Source organism: Xiphophorus couchianus, chromosome 14, assembly GCF_001444195.1.
Source record: "Xiphophorus couchianus chromosome 14, X_couchianus-1.0, whole genome shotgun sequence".
In the NCBI taxonomy this organism is placed as follows: Eukaryota; Metazoa; Chordata; class Actinopteri; order Cyprinodontiformes; family Poeciliidae; genus Xiphophorus; species Xiphophorus couchianus.
This window is the reverse complement of record NC_040241.1, coordinates 15,906,390-15,922,000: the sequence shown is the minus strand read 5'-3', so window position 1 is coordinate 15,922,000 and position 15,611 is coordinate 15,906,390. Positions and strand designations below refer to the sequence as shown.

Here is a 15,611-nt window from a genome sequence, read left to right as displayed (position 1 = left end):
TCTGTACTAGAGTGTAAAAGGAGGCCAGCTATTGCATAAATACATGTCTCAGTCAGTCATTCCTAAAAATTCTCAATGCATAGACCTCTCAAGGTCACAGCAGAAATACAGACTCAACGTGGAACCTTGAACACTGAAGATCACAGCCCGAGCCAAGAATATGTGTGGCCAGTTAAAGGTTTCCGTTTTCCACCATTTAGATCAGGACCAATTTATGCTTTTAAAATCTACTGTTGCCTATGTAAATAGATATTTTTCTGAAGCTTCGTTGAGGCTTCATTCCTTTGTAGTTTGTGTATGCTCTACCTCCCTATCTGCACCTCTAGGACCTCATCTCCCCCACCCTCTCTATGGCTATCCCAGGCTTATCTTGTTATTTTGTGGCCTCTCTCATTGTTCGGCTGATGGATCGTTCGGCTGCTTTTGAAATTGCTCGTTCAGACAGATCAGATTAGCCGGCACTTTGCGTACGATGGTTTTATGAAGGACAATGGAGCAACAACTAAACGTTATGATTATATTTGTACTCCATAAGTCCTAACAACTCTGGTGATAACCTAATAAACCTCCAAACAAAAACTAGCTGCTTAAATCGAATGGAAAATGTTCACATTTTCTCATGTCATAACCACAAACTTCAGTATACTTTACTGGGATTTTATGAAAAAGATCAACGCAGAATAGTGCACAAATGTGAGGTGGAAGGAAAATTAAACACATTTTTTAAAATGGCATACAAGCATATTCATTCAGCCCTGTATACTCTGATCATTTGTGTATAAGTTTTTAGTTAAGGCTTCAGAGATTTGTTAGAGAATATTAGTGAACAAACAGCATCATGAAGACCAACACTGCAGACTGGTCTGACCTTGACAAAAATGCCAAAAATAAAAAATAAACTGCTGAAACAAAGATACAAGATGTCTTCTTTGTTATAAAGCTAATAAAGGAAAGGGCCCACACAAAAGGCTGTGTTCAGGAGCACCATGCTCACTGTGAAACATAGTTGTGACAGCATCTCGCTGTGGGGATGCTGTACTTCCATAGGGATGACAAAGTGCTTAAGAGTTAATGGGAATATGGATGAAGGGTAATACAGGAAAATCTTGGAAGCAAACCTCAGAACAAAGCAGAGATTAATCTTACAGTAGTTCCACAACCACAATGAAGTAGTATAATCAAAAAAGTGAATGTGTTGGGGTGGCCCAGTCAAAGTCCAGACCCAAATTTATTTGAGAACCCGTGGCAAGACTTGAAAATTGTTTTTTACAGATGCTCTCCATCCAGTGTTTCAAAGCTTGAGTGTGGCAGCAACGTGATAAATTTTGAAGTTCAAGGGGGATGAATAATTCTTCACGGCACCACATTAACATTTTAGGCACTATAAAAAGATGCCTGGTGAAAATTAATAGTTTCTGGATGCTGAAGTCTGGGGAAGAAAGCGAAGCCTGCTGCTGTCAGTGTTGGATAGATAAGCCGGCGTACACAGAGGCAGATGTTGGTTCTGCTGAGATGGAAGGTGCAACCTCTGAAGCATTACCAAGCTATAAATAGCATTACAGAGGCAAGATCTTCCATCAGGATGTGCTTTAAAGATTGGTTACAAAGCAGGTCCTGCGCACAGACAGGAGGGAGACTGTTTATGTTTCCTCCCCTGAGGATTTGTCCAGTTGGGAGCTGGTGTTGGGCATATCGATGATGCTTCACATTCACTATCTAAAATCAGACGTTCACGCTTCTGTTTGCATCGTTCTTCTTTTTTGTCCATTGTAAGAAATTAAGTAACAGCACTATAACAGCGCGCTGCATGAGCTCCATTTTTAGCTCTTTATCGTGGTCGTGTGAGTCATGTTCAGGGGATTATTGTCCATTATGGTGGATGACTGGCTAATTTTCAATAAAGTCCAGATGGGCTCTGCTAGCTTCATGGAAAACACAAGCTACATCTGTTTTTATGGTCTTTTGGGGAGATTGAATGGATTGGATGATAAAAGCACTTGTCAAGCTAATTTCCTCTAAACTGCTGAAATACTCTAATTTAATTACATAAAGAGGGATTTTTGTAAACATAAAAAAATAAACTGAATTTTCCCACCTACATTTCTTTTACAAGTATGCACGAGGGAGAGTGATTAAACTATTAAAAGTACTATTTTAGTGTTTTTTTTGTAGTACATGCAATTGTCCTTCAGTGGACTGAATGGATTTTCACAGAAGGTTTCATTCCTTAGAAAAGAAAGTTGTAGACATGACCTTGGTCTAAATTAAAGGCTAAAAATGTGTCGGCAACGTTTTTGTCCTCTTCTCAAAATGCCAAGGCAGCAACATAAAGCACTCTACTGTGAGCACAGAAGGGTAGTTTGACATATTGAATGGCTTACTATGAATTGAATGTTTTTATTTGTTGAGAAGCATCCAATCTGAAAAGGCTTAGGCGCCATTTGTCATTATGTTCAGATTTAATTTGTCTCCAGAAACATTTTGATTAGCGCTACAGGTTGAAGATTTGTTCTTCTTACATACACCAAAGTTTGGAAACTGCAGAGAAATGAAATAAGCAGGGATTTATTTCGTGCTCATGCATTCATTTTGTGGATTCCCACTTCCATGTCGTGTAAAAAGTCAGAGAATAAGATTTTTCTACATCTAATTTTATTTAATTTGTACATACTTCATTTAAAACATCTGGGGTACACAATGTAAACCAAGAGATCATAACTATAAAAATTGTAAGAACAGTAAAACTTAAACCCAAAAGACAAAACTAGGACCACAACAATACCTCTTAATGCCGTGATCTGACCGACAAGCCATTATTCTTTCTGTCTCTACACTATTAACTCAGAATTTACATTTGTAATTTTTGTATCAGTAATTGTGTAATCTTGTGAACAGACACTAAAACAAACATTATGAAGCTCCATCTCAGATCCTGTCTCCGTGGAGGGAAAACAGCTGCAAGAATCCACATTAAACCAGATATGGCAAACAACCACCTCTGCATTAACACAGGTCATTACCGCAGCACCAGCTGTTTATTACAAAGCCCTTACTGTTTAATTGCTGCCTGGCTGGATTTTGAAGGGCATCTGTTGACATTTATATTATGGATTTCACTGCAAAACCAAAGTTCACCGTTTCTGTGTTGGAACATTTTATGATTAAGCTACATGAACAAAACTACTGGATCAAGTGTTACCAGATTTCCAGTTAAAAGAATGTATGAAAAAATGCTATTAACGGCATAAAGCAAGGACAAAAGGCCAACTGAGGCTTGAGGATAGCTAGGAAACTCCTGAACAAATCAACACTGTCTAAAATTGAACTCTATGTAGAGAAATTAAAATAGATCTTGGCAGACAGCTTCTTTCCTACCTGGTTGAAATGTTATGTTTCTGGAAAAAGGAACATGTCAAGCTACTGAAGTCTGTGAGACAGGGAGCTTTCATAAGTTCTATAAATATTTATAGGCTGAAGGATCTGAATGCATGTGCTAATGAGATATTTCAGTTTTTATTTTATTTTAATCCCAAGGTGATTGTTTTCGTAGGAGAGTGGATGCCAAAAGGAATCTGAACAATGTGAAGAATTTCACAGGTCCCAAAAACTGTTTTATTGTATTACACTCAACAGAACCAGATTCATGCAGTTCATTAAAAAAAAAAAAAAAAATCGACTTTGTGGCTGTTATCTCACCATGGAAACCAGTAGTACAAGTTTAATCATCCACTCCAGCTGTGGCTCCTCATGTAAACGCAACAGTCAGGAGAATTAATTTTTCCAGTGTTTTTTTTTTTGCTATGTTGTTGGACAGTTAATATTGCAAACGATGGAGTAAAGCCTTGGACGCCTCAGCCCCAATTTACAGAGAAGACCCTCACATACTCAGGCGTACACGTATTCTGTGAACTGAGATTTCATAGTTTCATAGTACTGATTTTCTACATTTCCCACAATTTCAGCCAATGCATCAGCAATTGAGGAGGAAGAGATCATTTGCCTTCTAGCTTTGAAAAATTAAAAGAAAAGACAAAGCCATTAAGCCAGATCAGGGATGAAGAACTTCCCCTACATCTGCCATTCCTGCAGTTGACATCAAGACAAATTAGACCAAAAATATGAATGAATTTATCCCAAGACTCTCCAACATGATTTGCAACACAACTGATGTGCTCTGAGCGACCAGTCGCCAGGACTTGCAGCGTGACTGCCACTCTCTGTGACACATAGACAGGTGTCAGCACGGTGCTGCACACAAAACACTGTTATTCCCACTGAGCAGTTCACTGCGCGACACAGAGTACGCATATGCTGCTGTAAATATTGACCTATGGCAGCAATGGCTCTTTCTGGGACGTAGACGGCGATTAATATAGAGACACTTGGCCATATTTACTTTCAATGGAAAAATATGCATAAGTAGATCATAAAAAGAGAAAATAGCAGAGTGAGCGATACTCGGTAAGTCAGTCAGAACGTCCTCTGGCAGACTAAGCCCAAAGTAGCATAACAACAGGGACAGCTAAGGATAACAGCTTTATAGCCGAACCTGGTCTTGAAAGTAGACAGACTCTCTTTCTCACGATCAAACACAGTGAAAGCTTCCCTGTAAACTGCTGTGGGATTATTGTATTAAGGTCTGATGAGAAGTCTATGAAGACAAACCTGGGATAGCTGCACTTTTCCCCCAAGTAGGATGAGACTGTGTAGAGTGTGTTTGATAATGTCGTCAGTGGACCAGTAGACAAAACATATAAACTGAAGTGTGTTCAGTGGAAGCACAAGAATTGGCTTTAACGTGTCCCCAGATTAGTTTCTCAAAGCATTTAATTATGAAAACAGAGGGATGACTTTGATGTTCATTTTTGGCAGGAGTCTAAACGAACACCTTTAACTGGGTAACACAATACTAATGAAATATAACTGATTTTTTTTTCCATTAACAGTTTTTAAAAAAAATAAATACTGAATCTTTGCATCAAGATGGTCAGGATTTGCAATATTTATTTAAAGTCCCAAAGCATCTGGATCAAACTACGCATCCTGAATGTTTTTAATCTCTAAGCCACACCAACAAAACCCTTCATTATATCTGAGTCTCACCCTGTCAGCATAGGACATGGTCCGCTTATTTTATTTGATAAAGGAAGGTCTCTGCATAGATGTGAGCACAACAGTTTTGACTTTTCTGTTGCTCATTGCTCTCTAGTCTCCCTTAGACTGAACATCTCCCAAAAGTAAACTGGATCGATCAAAGCATCTTAGGTCCAAGCGGTCTTCCCGTAACTCCCACTATTCTCCCTCCCTTTCCTTTCTGGTCAATTTCCCCACTTGCAGTGACAGTTTGAAAACACCTCTTTGGCCATTTGGAGGACACAGAGGATAGAGGGGGTCTACTGAAGTAAATCCAATGCCGGGAACCACCTTTTTCTATACTTATGAGTGTATTTTTTCATATAGGTAATCATAAGCAACACATTTGGAACAAAAAAACAGACTTAGGGAAAAGTTTCCAGCTGCTACAGTTCTTAGTTTTTTAAATTAATTGTGCAAGTATTTTTGCAGCACCATGGACAGCACCTTTCTGGTCTTTTGCTTGCTTTAAACATGAGTCATGCCATTCTTGCAGCTCTTTTATGTTCAGTCAGTCCTTAAACTTTTTAAACAAACTAACTTGTTTCCATTATCACAAGACATATTTCTCTGTATATAGTTTAACTGTGGACCATGTTTATTCTTTGTTCAGGAGTTTCCAAAATCAATGATGAGTTATATTTTTCTTTCAGTTCCTATTGTTCTGACTTACAAAGAAATTAGAAAGGTCTACACAAATAGTTAATAGAGTGAAAGTCTGTTTTCAGAAAGTAAATATAAGCATTTTAACAAAATAAGTGCATCAATATTGAGACCGTTTGCCATTACTCTCAAAATTGAGTGTGTACTGTCTTCACTGATCATTCTGAAGAGCCTCCTCCAGCTTTGCTGGAGCTGACCTGCGGTAAATTTAATGGATTGTAATGGAATACAGTTGACAGTGCATATTAGAATGAAAGTCAAGAAATGAAGTGAATTGAACTGTTTGCAGACCTATGAGACTGTATTGTGGCAAAAAACAAGACCAAAAAAATCTGCAGCATTGAACATTCTGGAAATATAATAAGGGAACAGAGCTTGAAAACACCAGGAGAGGTTGAGACCCGGCCTAGAAAGTGTGGGCTGAGTTCACTAAACCCCCACATATTTGCAGTTTAGTGGTTTTTGGATTTGACTGTTCGCTGAATGTTTTTTGGGGGAAAAGGAGGCAGCAAACCTTGTTGGGTCAGGCTTGTTGAATGGAGATACCCAAGAAGACCTGAGGTCAAATCCTGCCCAGTGTGATTTCACAAATGATTAGGCCAGGGGTGTGATTACTTAATTAACAAGCCGTAAGCAATTAACAATGAAGATTTTTCTGAAAATAATTTTTTGCCTTGACCTTATTGGGTACTAAGTAAAGATTATCCTTCAGTCTGTTGTGAAATAAATCTGTTAACTTCATAGAATGTAGATAAATTTAAAGCATGAAGAAATATTTATTCTTCTATTTATTCTGGGATCCCAGCATCTCAGGCTTTTAAGGCAATTTTTATTGAACATTCATTTCTACACGGTTAAAGCTGTAAATAAGCTATTTTAGTAAAAAATGAGAGAACTGGTTTCATTTGTTAGCTTTTTCGGGGTTTTGGGGGTAACATACCTTTCACAAAGGTATGTTTGTGAAAGGTTACATACCTTTCACAAAGGTGAAAGGTATGTAAGTTCTCAGCTTTAGTAACGCAGGCCTAAGCAGATAAATTGTGCTTATGTGAAATTAGAATCTGAAGGTGAAATGTCGATGCTTGCAGGAAACTGAAAGCCTCATTGATTAGAGGCTATTTTGGAAAGTGGAGTTGAATTAGGATAATGTAACGGCACTGTAAAAACATCACGTGAAGGACGGCGAGATCCCTGTCTCCCAGAGCAACACGCCCAGGCATGGCATGACGGAAAATGTGCATATGGCCAGACTTGGCCGACGACTGGTGGGCCTGACAGGCTTAAACCGCTTCCTCTGAGGAGGGGGATTTTTGACCCTCATCGTCCTCTCTAATCTGCAGCAGCTGAACGTTACATCAGCTGCCAGAGTTGCGCTCCACGTAATACCCGTTATTTGTGAATTCAGGGTAATGATGTCTGCGGCAGTCAAAGTGCTGGCGCGCTCAGATCTCCCCGACGCAGACAGACCTGACACCAAGCAAACCATTGATAGGAATGTTAAATCAACTCCAAGAGACATCAGCTCTTAAAATCAAAGTGAGTGCAATTAAGTCTCCAGTGAGACCTCTGTCAGTCGGCCTCTCTTTAATGTTTTACATGGATAGTTCACTCGTTATGTCGATCGCAGTTGCAGGAGGCTTCTATCAGCTCAAACCCTTCTCCTCCCAAGCCCACCAAGGTGACCTGGGAAGGGCTCTATCAGCCTATTATTGTCTGTATTAAATGACCACGGGCAAAGTGAAATGCAGGCAGTGAGCTTCCTCTGCATACTTGCAGCTCTAGGTCCTCTATGTACTTCTTCTTGTTGGCCAGAAGTCCCCAGATTAGAGATGAGTTCAATGGAATCCGGTGGTCACCATTGTTGCGGACTCTGATTCGAGAAATCCAAAGCTAAAGCTTTCCTTAAGATTTTATGAATAAAAGCTTTTGTTCACTAGTAGCAAGATTGAAAGAAAGGCATAGAGAGAAGAGGAAGGCATGCAGTACATGAGTTGGAGGTGGGAATCGAATCAGGGTCAGCTGTGGTGATGGGAGTAGTTGAGGTGTGTGGCGCTTTGCATCTTTCAAGACTCTTAGTTTTGAATAATGCAAAGGGTACAACCTAAATAAATTCCTTATGCCCCTGATGTGTGGGATTGATTTAAATATCGCAAAATATCAAATAGTCCAGGCAGACAATCAACTTCTTATGCTTACCTTTATTTTAATGTCTCCCGGAGTACATTGTCCCTTTGATAATTTTTTTTTTTTACCACAGCAGCAAAAGTGCAGTAATCCCCAGTTAAAAATAGCCTTGACAAATCCCCTATTTATTGCTGTTTGAATAACATTTACTAAAAACAACGCTGCCCAGCTGTTTCACAGCAGGAGGTTAAAGAGCATACACATGGCTATAGCAGACTAAATGGATCAGTTGTTGATGAAATCAGGAATTATAAAACGTTTAAAAAAAGTTTATGAAAAGATTTATCAGGTTAGGAAAAGATCTGTAGTTTTAACTAAGACAAAGCTTGTCTTTTTGTTCTGTATTTACCATTTTTTAAATGACTGAGTTGTAATAATATACCTGCTATAATTTTTATGAGGCTTAACAGTATTAAAATAAGGATGCCGCCCCATTCAGCATGGTTACCAATGCATTCCCAAGGTAATTTAATGCATTAATAAAGAAATCTGATTTTTACACACTTTGGTATAAATGTATCAGGATGAAAATTACTGAAGTTTTCCTTAGTTAATGTGTGAAGAGTAAATGTAACTGTGTCAGATATTTCTGTGATTTTCAGTATCCACTAAATCCTGGAAGTTTGTAACTCTAATCTTCACACATACAGTTATTCCTGTACTAAAAGGTGCATTTGATTCCTGCACAAAACAGTCAGTTTTCTGATAAAACCAATACTGCATGACTTCATTTACCTGCAAAAGTGACACAGCAGTTTTTTCTTTTTGTTGTTTTTTTTTTACAGTCTTAATTCCTTCAAATTGTGAGGCTGATTGGCTGAGTACAGGGAAGCATGTGTCCTGGAAAGGATCGCCTTGTGGGAAATCAGCCTGATGGCAGCTCCTGTAATTAGTTCTGCTTGTTAGGAAAAATGAAGGGGTTACTAATTAGCAAGTGGATAGCTTCTTGACTTGTTGTGCATCTTTTCACTTCTTTCCTTAAAAGATCATCATTATCGTCTCTCAGGCAAAACGGGGGAGGGCGGTGCTTCTCCGTCCTGCCACTCCACAGTTTAGCTCTAATGCAACGAATCTAGGTGGAGAAATCTCAAAGGAGGTTCTGTCTCGCTCTGATGGACAGGGTGACTGTTGTAAGCAGGTGCAGGAAATGCCTAGAGCTGCACAGAGTTGGGGTTTTATAGTTTTAGGCTTTTTAGCTGGGGTACTGTTAAATTTCAGATCATTTGGGGACTGAGCTGTGACTGAGCGTTTTGTTTGGAGTAACATGAAAACGCTTGCTTTAGAGTTTGCTGGGAAACTCAAATTTCTCGGCAATGGCTAAACTGAAACCAACATTTTTTAAGTCTTGTTTCAGAGAAATGATCAGATCTAAAAGACAAAGTCAACTAACCAAGAACCATAGAATCGCACAACTGATCAGGTTTTCTGAGCTTGACTCAAACAGAAAGCTGCCAAAAATCCCACAAAAACTGCTTTTGTCATGCCTGGACCAAAAGCTATGTAATTTTCATCGAGAGCTCAATTTATTTGGAGAACTACAGGTTTTAGAAATATTTTTCATGATATATCTTTTCATTGGAACAACATGGTACCGGCTTCACCTGTCAGTCTAGATTAATCTTTCATCCCACTGAAATATGTTCACATCACTGTCAAAAACAGAATGACGTGAATTATTTTGTTCAAAGAATAAATACCGACTGTGTCATGGATTTAAATAAAGTCAGTCATTAACAAGGCATAAAACATTTAAAAACTGTAATTCTGTGTAATTTTGCCTCAAAGATTTAGCATGAAGAAAATGCAAATGAGATCCCTCCATAAATAGAAATATTTTTATGCTCCCAGATTTCATATGTAAAGACCTATAATCCACCATTGATATTCAAAATTCAGGACTTCCGGCTCGGCTTTCAGCTTTTCATCACACATCCCTCTAAAACTTCCTGACGTTAAGCTGTGGCTGAGTGCTGAAAAATGAACTGTTTTATTTGTATATTTTTATTTATTTTTTTACATCCAGTCAAGCTGTTAATCAATAAATCTCCATAACACTGTGTTAAGACTCACACGGTGCCGGAGGGACATTTATCACCCCCCTAGCTGATCCGCTTCCAAGAAAGATCCTGACGTGACATTACGTAAGAGCTCGGCTACGCTGCTGCTGGTATTAGGGAACAGAAAAACTCCAGAGAACATGCTAATCTTCCTGCGCGATTATTAGTCATACTATTTAACGCCGGCTTAATGGGGGGAGCTCATGGCATAATTTCCATCCGGCATATTCACCTGCTTTCACCCTAAATCTCCTGACTAGCTTTGGAGCCGGATGCTGTGGAGTGAAATAAGATAATTATGTTGCAGTGTGCAGGGAATTAACCCGGAAATGTGAAACGGGAATAGGGAGAGGGGGTTATAATAACTCCGTGGAAAATCTCAGCATTAGCTCAACTTCTGCTGAATTTTTAAAAGAATTTTGATTTTTTTTTTTTTTGCATCCTTCTCTCTTCTGCAATTAACCCACAGAGGCAAAGCTGATACATGGTAAATTATGAGTTGCTAAACAGAAACACTGATAATGCAGTGGGAGCTGCCACTGTCAGTGATTTTTCACAAAATCCACGTAACAAGGAAAAGTTTGAGCGAATTTAATTTTAAACTTTGTAAATGCGAGATAATCCACTAAAGCGGCCACAAACAATTTAAATTGCTCTCTTTAACCCAGTAATCTGTGGGGAGTAGCACCAACACGCCCCGATGTTTTCACCTCATGAACTGAAGCCCTCTGCAGCCGTCAGCGGATTTGGTATTCAGTGCAAAGCTGTCATTTAGCATGCAAATGAATCACGGAGTTAACAAGCAACAAGGCCCTGTTTTGGAATTTGCGCGTTTTCAAACACTGCGATCAAACTGGATTAGTTTCTGAATTTCATTGGACATCGAGGAGGCTTATCAGTGAACACCAGCTCCTCCACAGTCTGCAAGTTCCTCTTTGAAACCACGTAGGCAGGAAAACAATGCCTTGATTTTCCAGGATCCAAACAAAAGCCTTTTTATGCGTTGCGCTCCTTTCGCGTTTAGAGTTGGAGGGCAACTGTTGTTTCCCACCCGGGTTTTCTGGAGACGAAGCGAACGCACTTCAGTCAGTCAGTCAGTTAGGAAGGTCTTTTGTTTCAAAAATAAAACTGTTGCAGCATTCGAATGTGCCAAAAAAAAAAAAAAAATGGAGCCGTGCTGAGAATGACGGCGGTGAAAAAATGGAGGGATTGTTAAAAGACAAAAGTCTCTGGCATGTTGTGGCACATTCTCTGTGACAAAGTTGTCACATTAAAAGCTGGCATCATGCTCTAATCTCGCTTTCTTGCAAAAAGATGAAAGCGCAACTTGTCAAGTTGTTGCTTCGGTTGCCAAACTAAGTGAGCAAAGAAAGTACAGCATGTTGATTTAACACAACTTGAGAGGAAGTCGAGCAGAATGGGTGCTTTTTGTGTCTTGACAGGAACAGAAAACTGTTTGCTTTTAGGTTCTAACCAACACACATGGAAGATGATTGGCCTCACATTAAAGTGCCTTACAAAAGTAGCCCTACAATACATCTTATACCGTTGTCATCATTTTTGAGGAAAGTAGCAAGATAAAAAAAATCCCAGGCCACTGCAAATTCTTTGCAGCATTCGTAAATTCTTAATCAGAGTCAAATTGAGGCTCATGCAACTAAAAAGCTTTGAAATATGTCAAAAATTTCTGTGATATAATATTTCTAAAATACTGATTGCTGTGCCTTTTGTGATGTCATCAGCCCAAATACACACAAAGCAGAGTCGGCTAAATTATTTTCAGCGCACGTTCTAAAAATTTTGGAAATCACAAAGCTGTATTTTTAATGTCAATGATCTTTTGTAAACATACAGCAGTAGATATGTATATTATCTTAAGCCACATGGGAGCAAAGTTTAACTAAGACCAGTGAAAGCTGAAATCCTGGATTCTCCAACAAATATGACCTTTCATCGAATTACCTGATTAGATTTAGCTTTTTGTTGCCTTTCAGACACTCAAGTTCTTGAGGACAATTTCCTCCAAGGCTCTTTGTTGCCTATTAGAGACAAATAGTTTCTTTTTGACCTCTGTGCTTTAATAGTACAATTGGTGGAGTGCTTGTACCAAGAATGGTCTTTCCATGACGTTTTCTCTGAAAAGTAACTGAGTTTTTTTTCAAGGTATCCACTGGCTTTTCAGTTGCATCTCCTGACCAGGGCCTTTCATTGTCTGATTACTCAGTTCGTCGGGGCAAACTTACAAGTCTGCTTGTGGAAAATCATGGAGGCTACAGTGATTTGGGGCACTTCCAATGATAATAAAATCTTACCTTGCTAGTCCACAAATAATATTCTTTTTTGTCCATCTGTATGCTCCGTTACCAAGCAAAGATTGTAAACCTCTTCTTTACTTATCATCCAAGAAGCTTGGATGATCAATAGATTTTCAAGAGTTTTTTTTAATAGATATTTTTAGTTTCTCTTTTGCTAGTTTTCAATCTGATGTTTATACCTTACACTTTCATCTTGTAATTGAGAAGCAAGAAAAAATTTTGAGTCCTAACTGTGTACACAAGCAGAAGAGCAAACGTAAAGTTTTCAGGTTCAAGTTATTTGGGGATCATCTAGTTGGTTTTTACTTTGTCTTATGATAAACTGTGTTATCTTTAAAAGAAATTCATTCATTTGACTAAATAAATGGAAACGATTTCTTTGGCACTGCATGGCCTTCACCAAGCAGCAAAAGTCCAGTCACCACTGCATGACAAGTTTTCACCTAGTTTGTGTGTCATGGATCCTGTTCCCTTTGAATATATCAAAGGCATAATTGACAGCTGTGAGTAAAAGAACCACCATGATTACGTCTCATGCCCCCACCCCTACAAAGCTGTAAAACTAAGTGGAAGCATTTTAAGTAATTTGTTATGGATTAGAGCAGGGGTCTCAAACTCCAGTCCTCGAGGGCCGCTGTCCTGCAACTTTTAGATGTGCCTCTGCTGCACCACACCTGAATAGAATAATTAGGTCATTAGTAAGGCTCTGGAGAACTGATCTACACAAGGAGGAGGTAATGAAGCCATTTCATTCCAGTGTTTTGTACCTGTGGCACATCTAAAAACTGTAGGACAGCGGCCCTCGAGGACTAGAATTTGAGACCCCTGGATTAGAGTAAACTGAATAAAATGTTTCCCTGAAAATGACCAGAAGAATTAGGAAAAAGTCCAAACAAGTGAAAGAAGTTCAGAAAGGATTACAAGAAACTCTCTCACTAGAAGAAAATATGAATAAATAAGTTTCAGAATCTAGACTAATAAATGACTGAAATACAGCTGACGTCCATGAATGAAAACCTAAAGTGACATTTCTGAAGGAATTTCAAGGAAATTCGAGCGGATGCAGTCCGGTCCTGCCCAGCCTGTGACAAACACAACAGGCAGCCACAGCGGCAGGAGAGGAATCTGTCTCTCAAAGTCTCGTCCACTAACATCACAGTCAGTCTTCACTGTTGCAGTGCAGTATTGTCTATCTCTTTTGCTGTCTTTTCATCTGGTCCATGTGGTTATGTGTGTGGCATGCTTCACATGTTTGTCCTCTTTTCTCTTTCTCTCCTTTCCCCCCCTCTTTTACTTCCTCTTCTCTTTGTGTTGGATGAGAAGTTGAGCCCCGGGGCGCCAGACGACGATGGCAAGTTGTCGGTAGGTCTCGTCTGACGGACGCTTTTTGCCTTCTCGCTTCCGTCTTTGTCCCCATTCTCTGTGTGGATGTCTATAATGTAAATTTTGTGTAACTCCTTCTCCCACCACACTGTCAACGAAACATGGCACACTGCTACTTCCAAGCCTCAGCCCCCCTGTGTGCGGAGAGTAGTGCCGTCTGTTTTCTGAAGCCCTTTGCTTTTTCCCTCCGTTTGCCTTTGCACGCGGCATGCAAAAGGCAATTAAACAGGGAGCATGTGTCTCACAGTCTGCAGACTGTTTTAATGCTTGTGTAAGAGCTTCCATCCAGAGAGCAGGAGGAGGAAAATAAAACCAAGCGGCAGAGAAGACACACATCCGGCAAGCCCTAGCAATCGCGCATTGTCTCCCTCGCCTCCCGCTCACACCCATACAGACTTGTGAATTAACACCTCACACCTCCGGTGCCTACGCGTCACCTGCGATCACCCAAAGGCAGACACATTCCCAACAGCTGTCACCTGTGATGGAGCCTGATTTGTTTCCTTCTTCCCTAGCTCAGCTTCAGCTGCTGGAGGTGACCTTGGCGAGGATTCGTTCAGAGGAAGAAACTGAACTGTCACTCCAACTCAGCAAGCCTGTCTCAACTAGCAGGGGCTTATGTTTATAAGAAGCTGTAGTGCTTCATGATTTTTAATGTTTTTTTTTTTTTTTACTTAGTTTCAGGTTGCACACAGGGGTTTTATGGAAAAGAGGATTATAGGGAGTCATTTTTCCAAGGTCAAAGCACACTCATGAGTAAATGATGCAGCGGCTTGAATCCATTTTGTAACTAGAACTGCACAGCACTTCAAAAGAATACATTTCTTCAATTATCCTTTGCTATTAAGTTAAAATAAATAAGGTTTCAAACAAATGCTTAAAGGTCCTAGCAAAAGCATTTATAGACATCGAGCCTTCTCATATTTTTGGCTGTCGCAACCATAAACTTCAGTGTATTTTATTTGATGCTTTTGTAATAAACCAGCACAAAATAGAGTAGTAGCATCTAATTGTGAAGTTGAGGGAAAATGATGCATGATTTTCCAAATCCAGCAGTTATGTGAAGATCTCAGAGGTATGTTAGATGACACTGGCAAGCAAACAGCATCATAAACTATCATGATTTGGAGGTTTGGTGGTGAGGATGAGTTTAGTGATGTCCAGAAGTCCACAAAAACCAGGAAGCACAGGTAACACGACACAGATTGGATAATGGCAGGGAGGACAAACCATGACAAGGATCCAGTGGGGAGCAGGGGTCAGAGGTGAGGTTAAATACACGAGGGATAATCAGGGGAACGAAAAACAGCTGGGATCAATCAGGGGGAGGATTCAAAACACAGGGACAAAACTAACAGCAAAAACACACACAAAAGTCCACGCCCTCACATTAACAAAAAGGACCTCATCAGACAGGTCAGGGATAAAGTTGTGGAGAGGTGTAAAGTTAGATTAAAAATAAATATATAAAGCTCTGAATATCTCCCAGAACCATGGAAAACTGCAAGATTGGTAAATTTTCAAATGTAAGGTGTTCTTGCAGTTAGTCACAGTTATGTAAGAAACGTGGAAGCAGGTTCTCTGATCAGATGAGACCAAAGTTGTGCCTGCATTCAAAAAAAGGGGGCAGCATCAACCTTTGGGAATGCTAAATACAGATAAATTCTGGAAGAAAAATTATAGAAAGGCATAAGATAAGGACCAAGACAGAACTTTCAGCTGGAAAACATTCTGCAACATGGCAATAGAGCTGCAATGAATAAGGATTTTAGCTTAAATCAAATCATATTCATGTGTTAAAGTGGTCCATTGAAAGATTGTCTTCAACCAACTCGAAGACAAGCCATCTTGAGCTATTTTACAAAGAACCATGGGC

General features: G+C 39.5%; 1 protein-coding gene across 5 annotated transcripts in view; it reads left to right on the top strand.

The window, feature by feature from the left end:
- Positions 1 to 15,611, top strand: part of LOC114157692 (sodium/potassium/calcium exchanger 2-like) — a 58,552-nt gene that overhangs the window by 8,504 nt on the left and 34,437 nt on the right. For 3 of the 5 annotated variants that reach the window (XM_028038816.1, XM_028038820.1, XM_028038819.1), the window contains one exon: positions 13,667 to 13,714. The exons of 1 other annotated variant lie outside the window; for it this stretch is intronic. In XM_028038816.1, the coding sequence (XP_027894617.1) occupies positions 13,667 to 13,714 (48 nt within the window). The remainder of the gene's footprint in view (positions 1 to 13,666; positions 13,715 to 15,611) is intronic. One more of the 5 variants, XM_028038817.1, reaches the window with a different exon arrangement.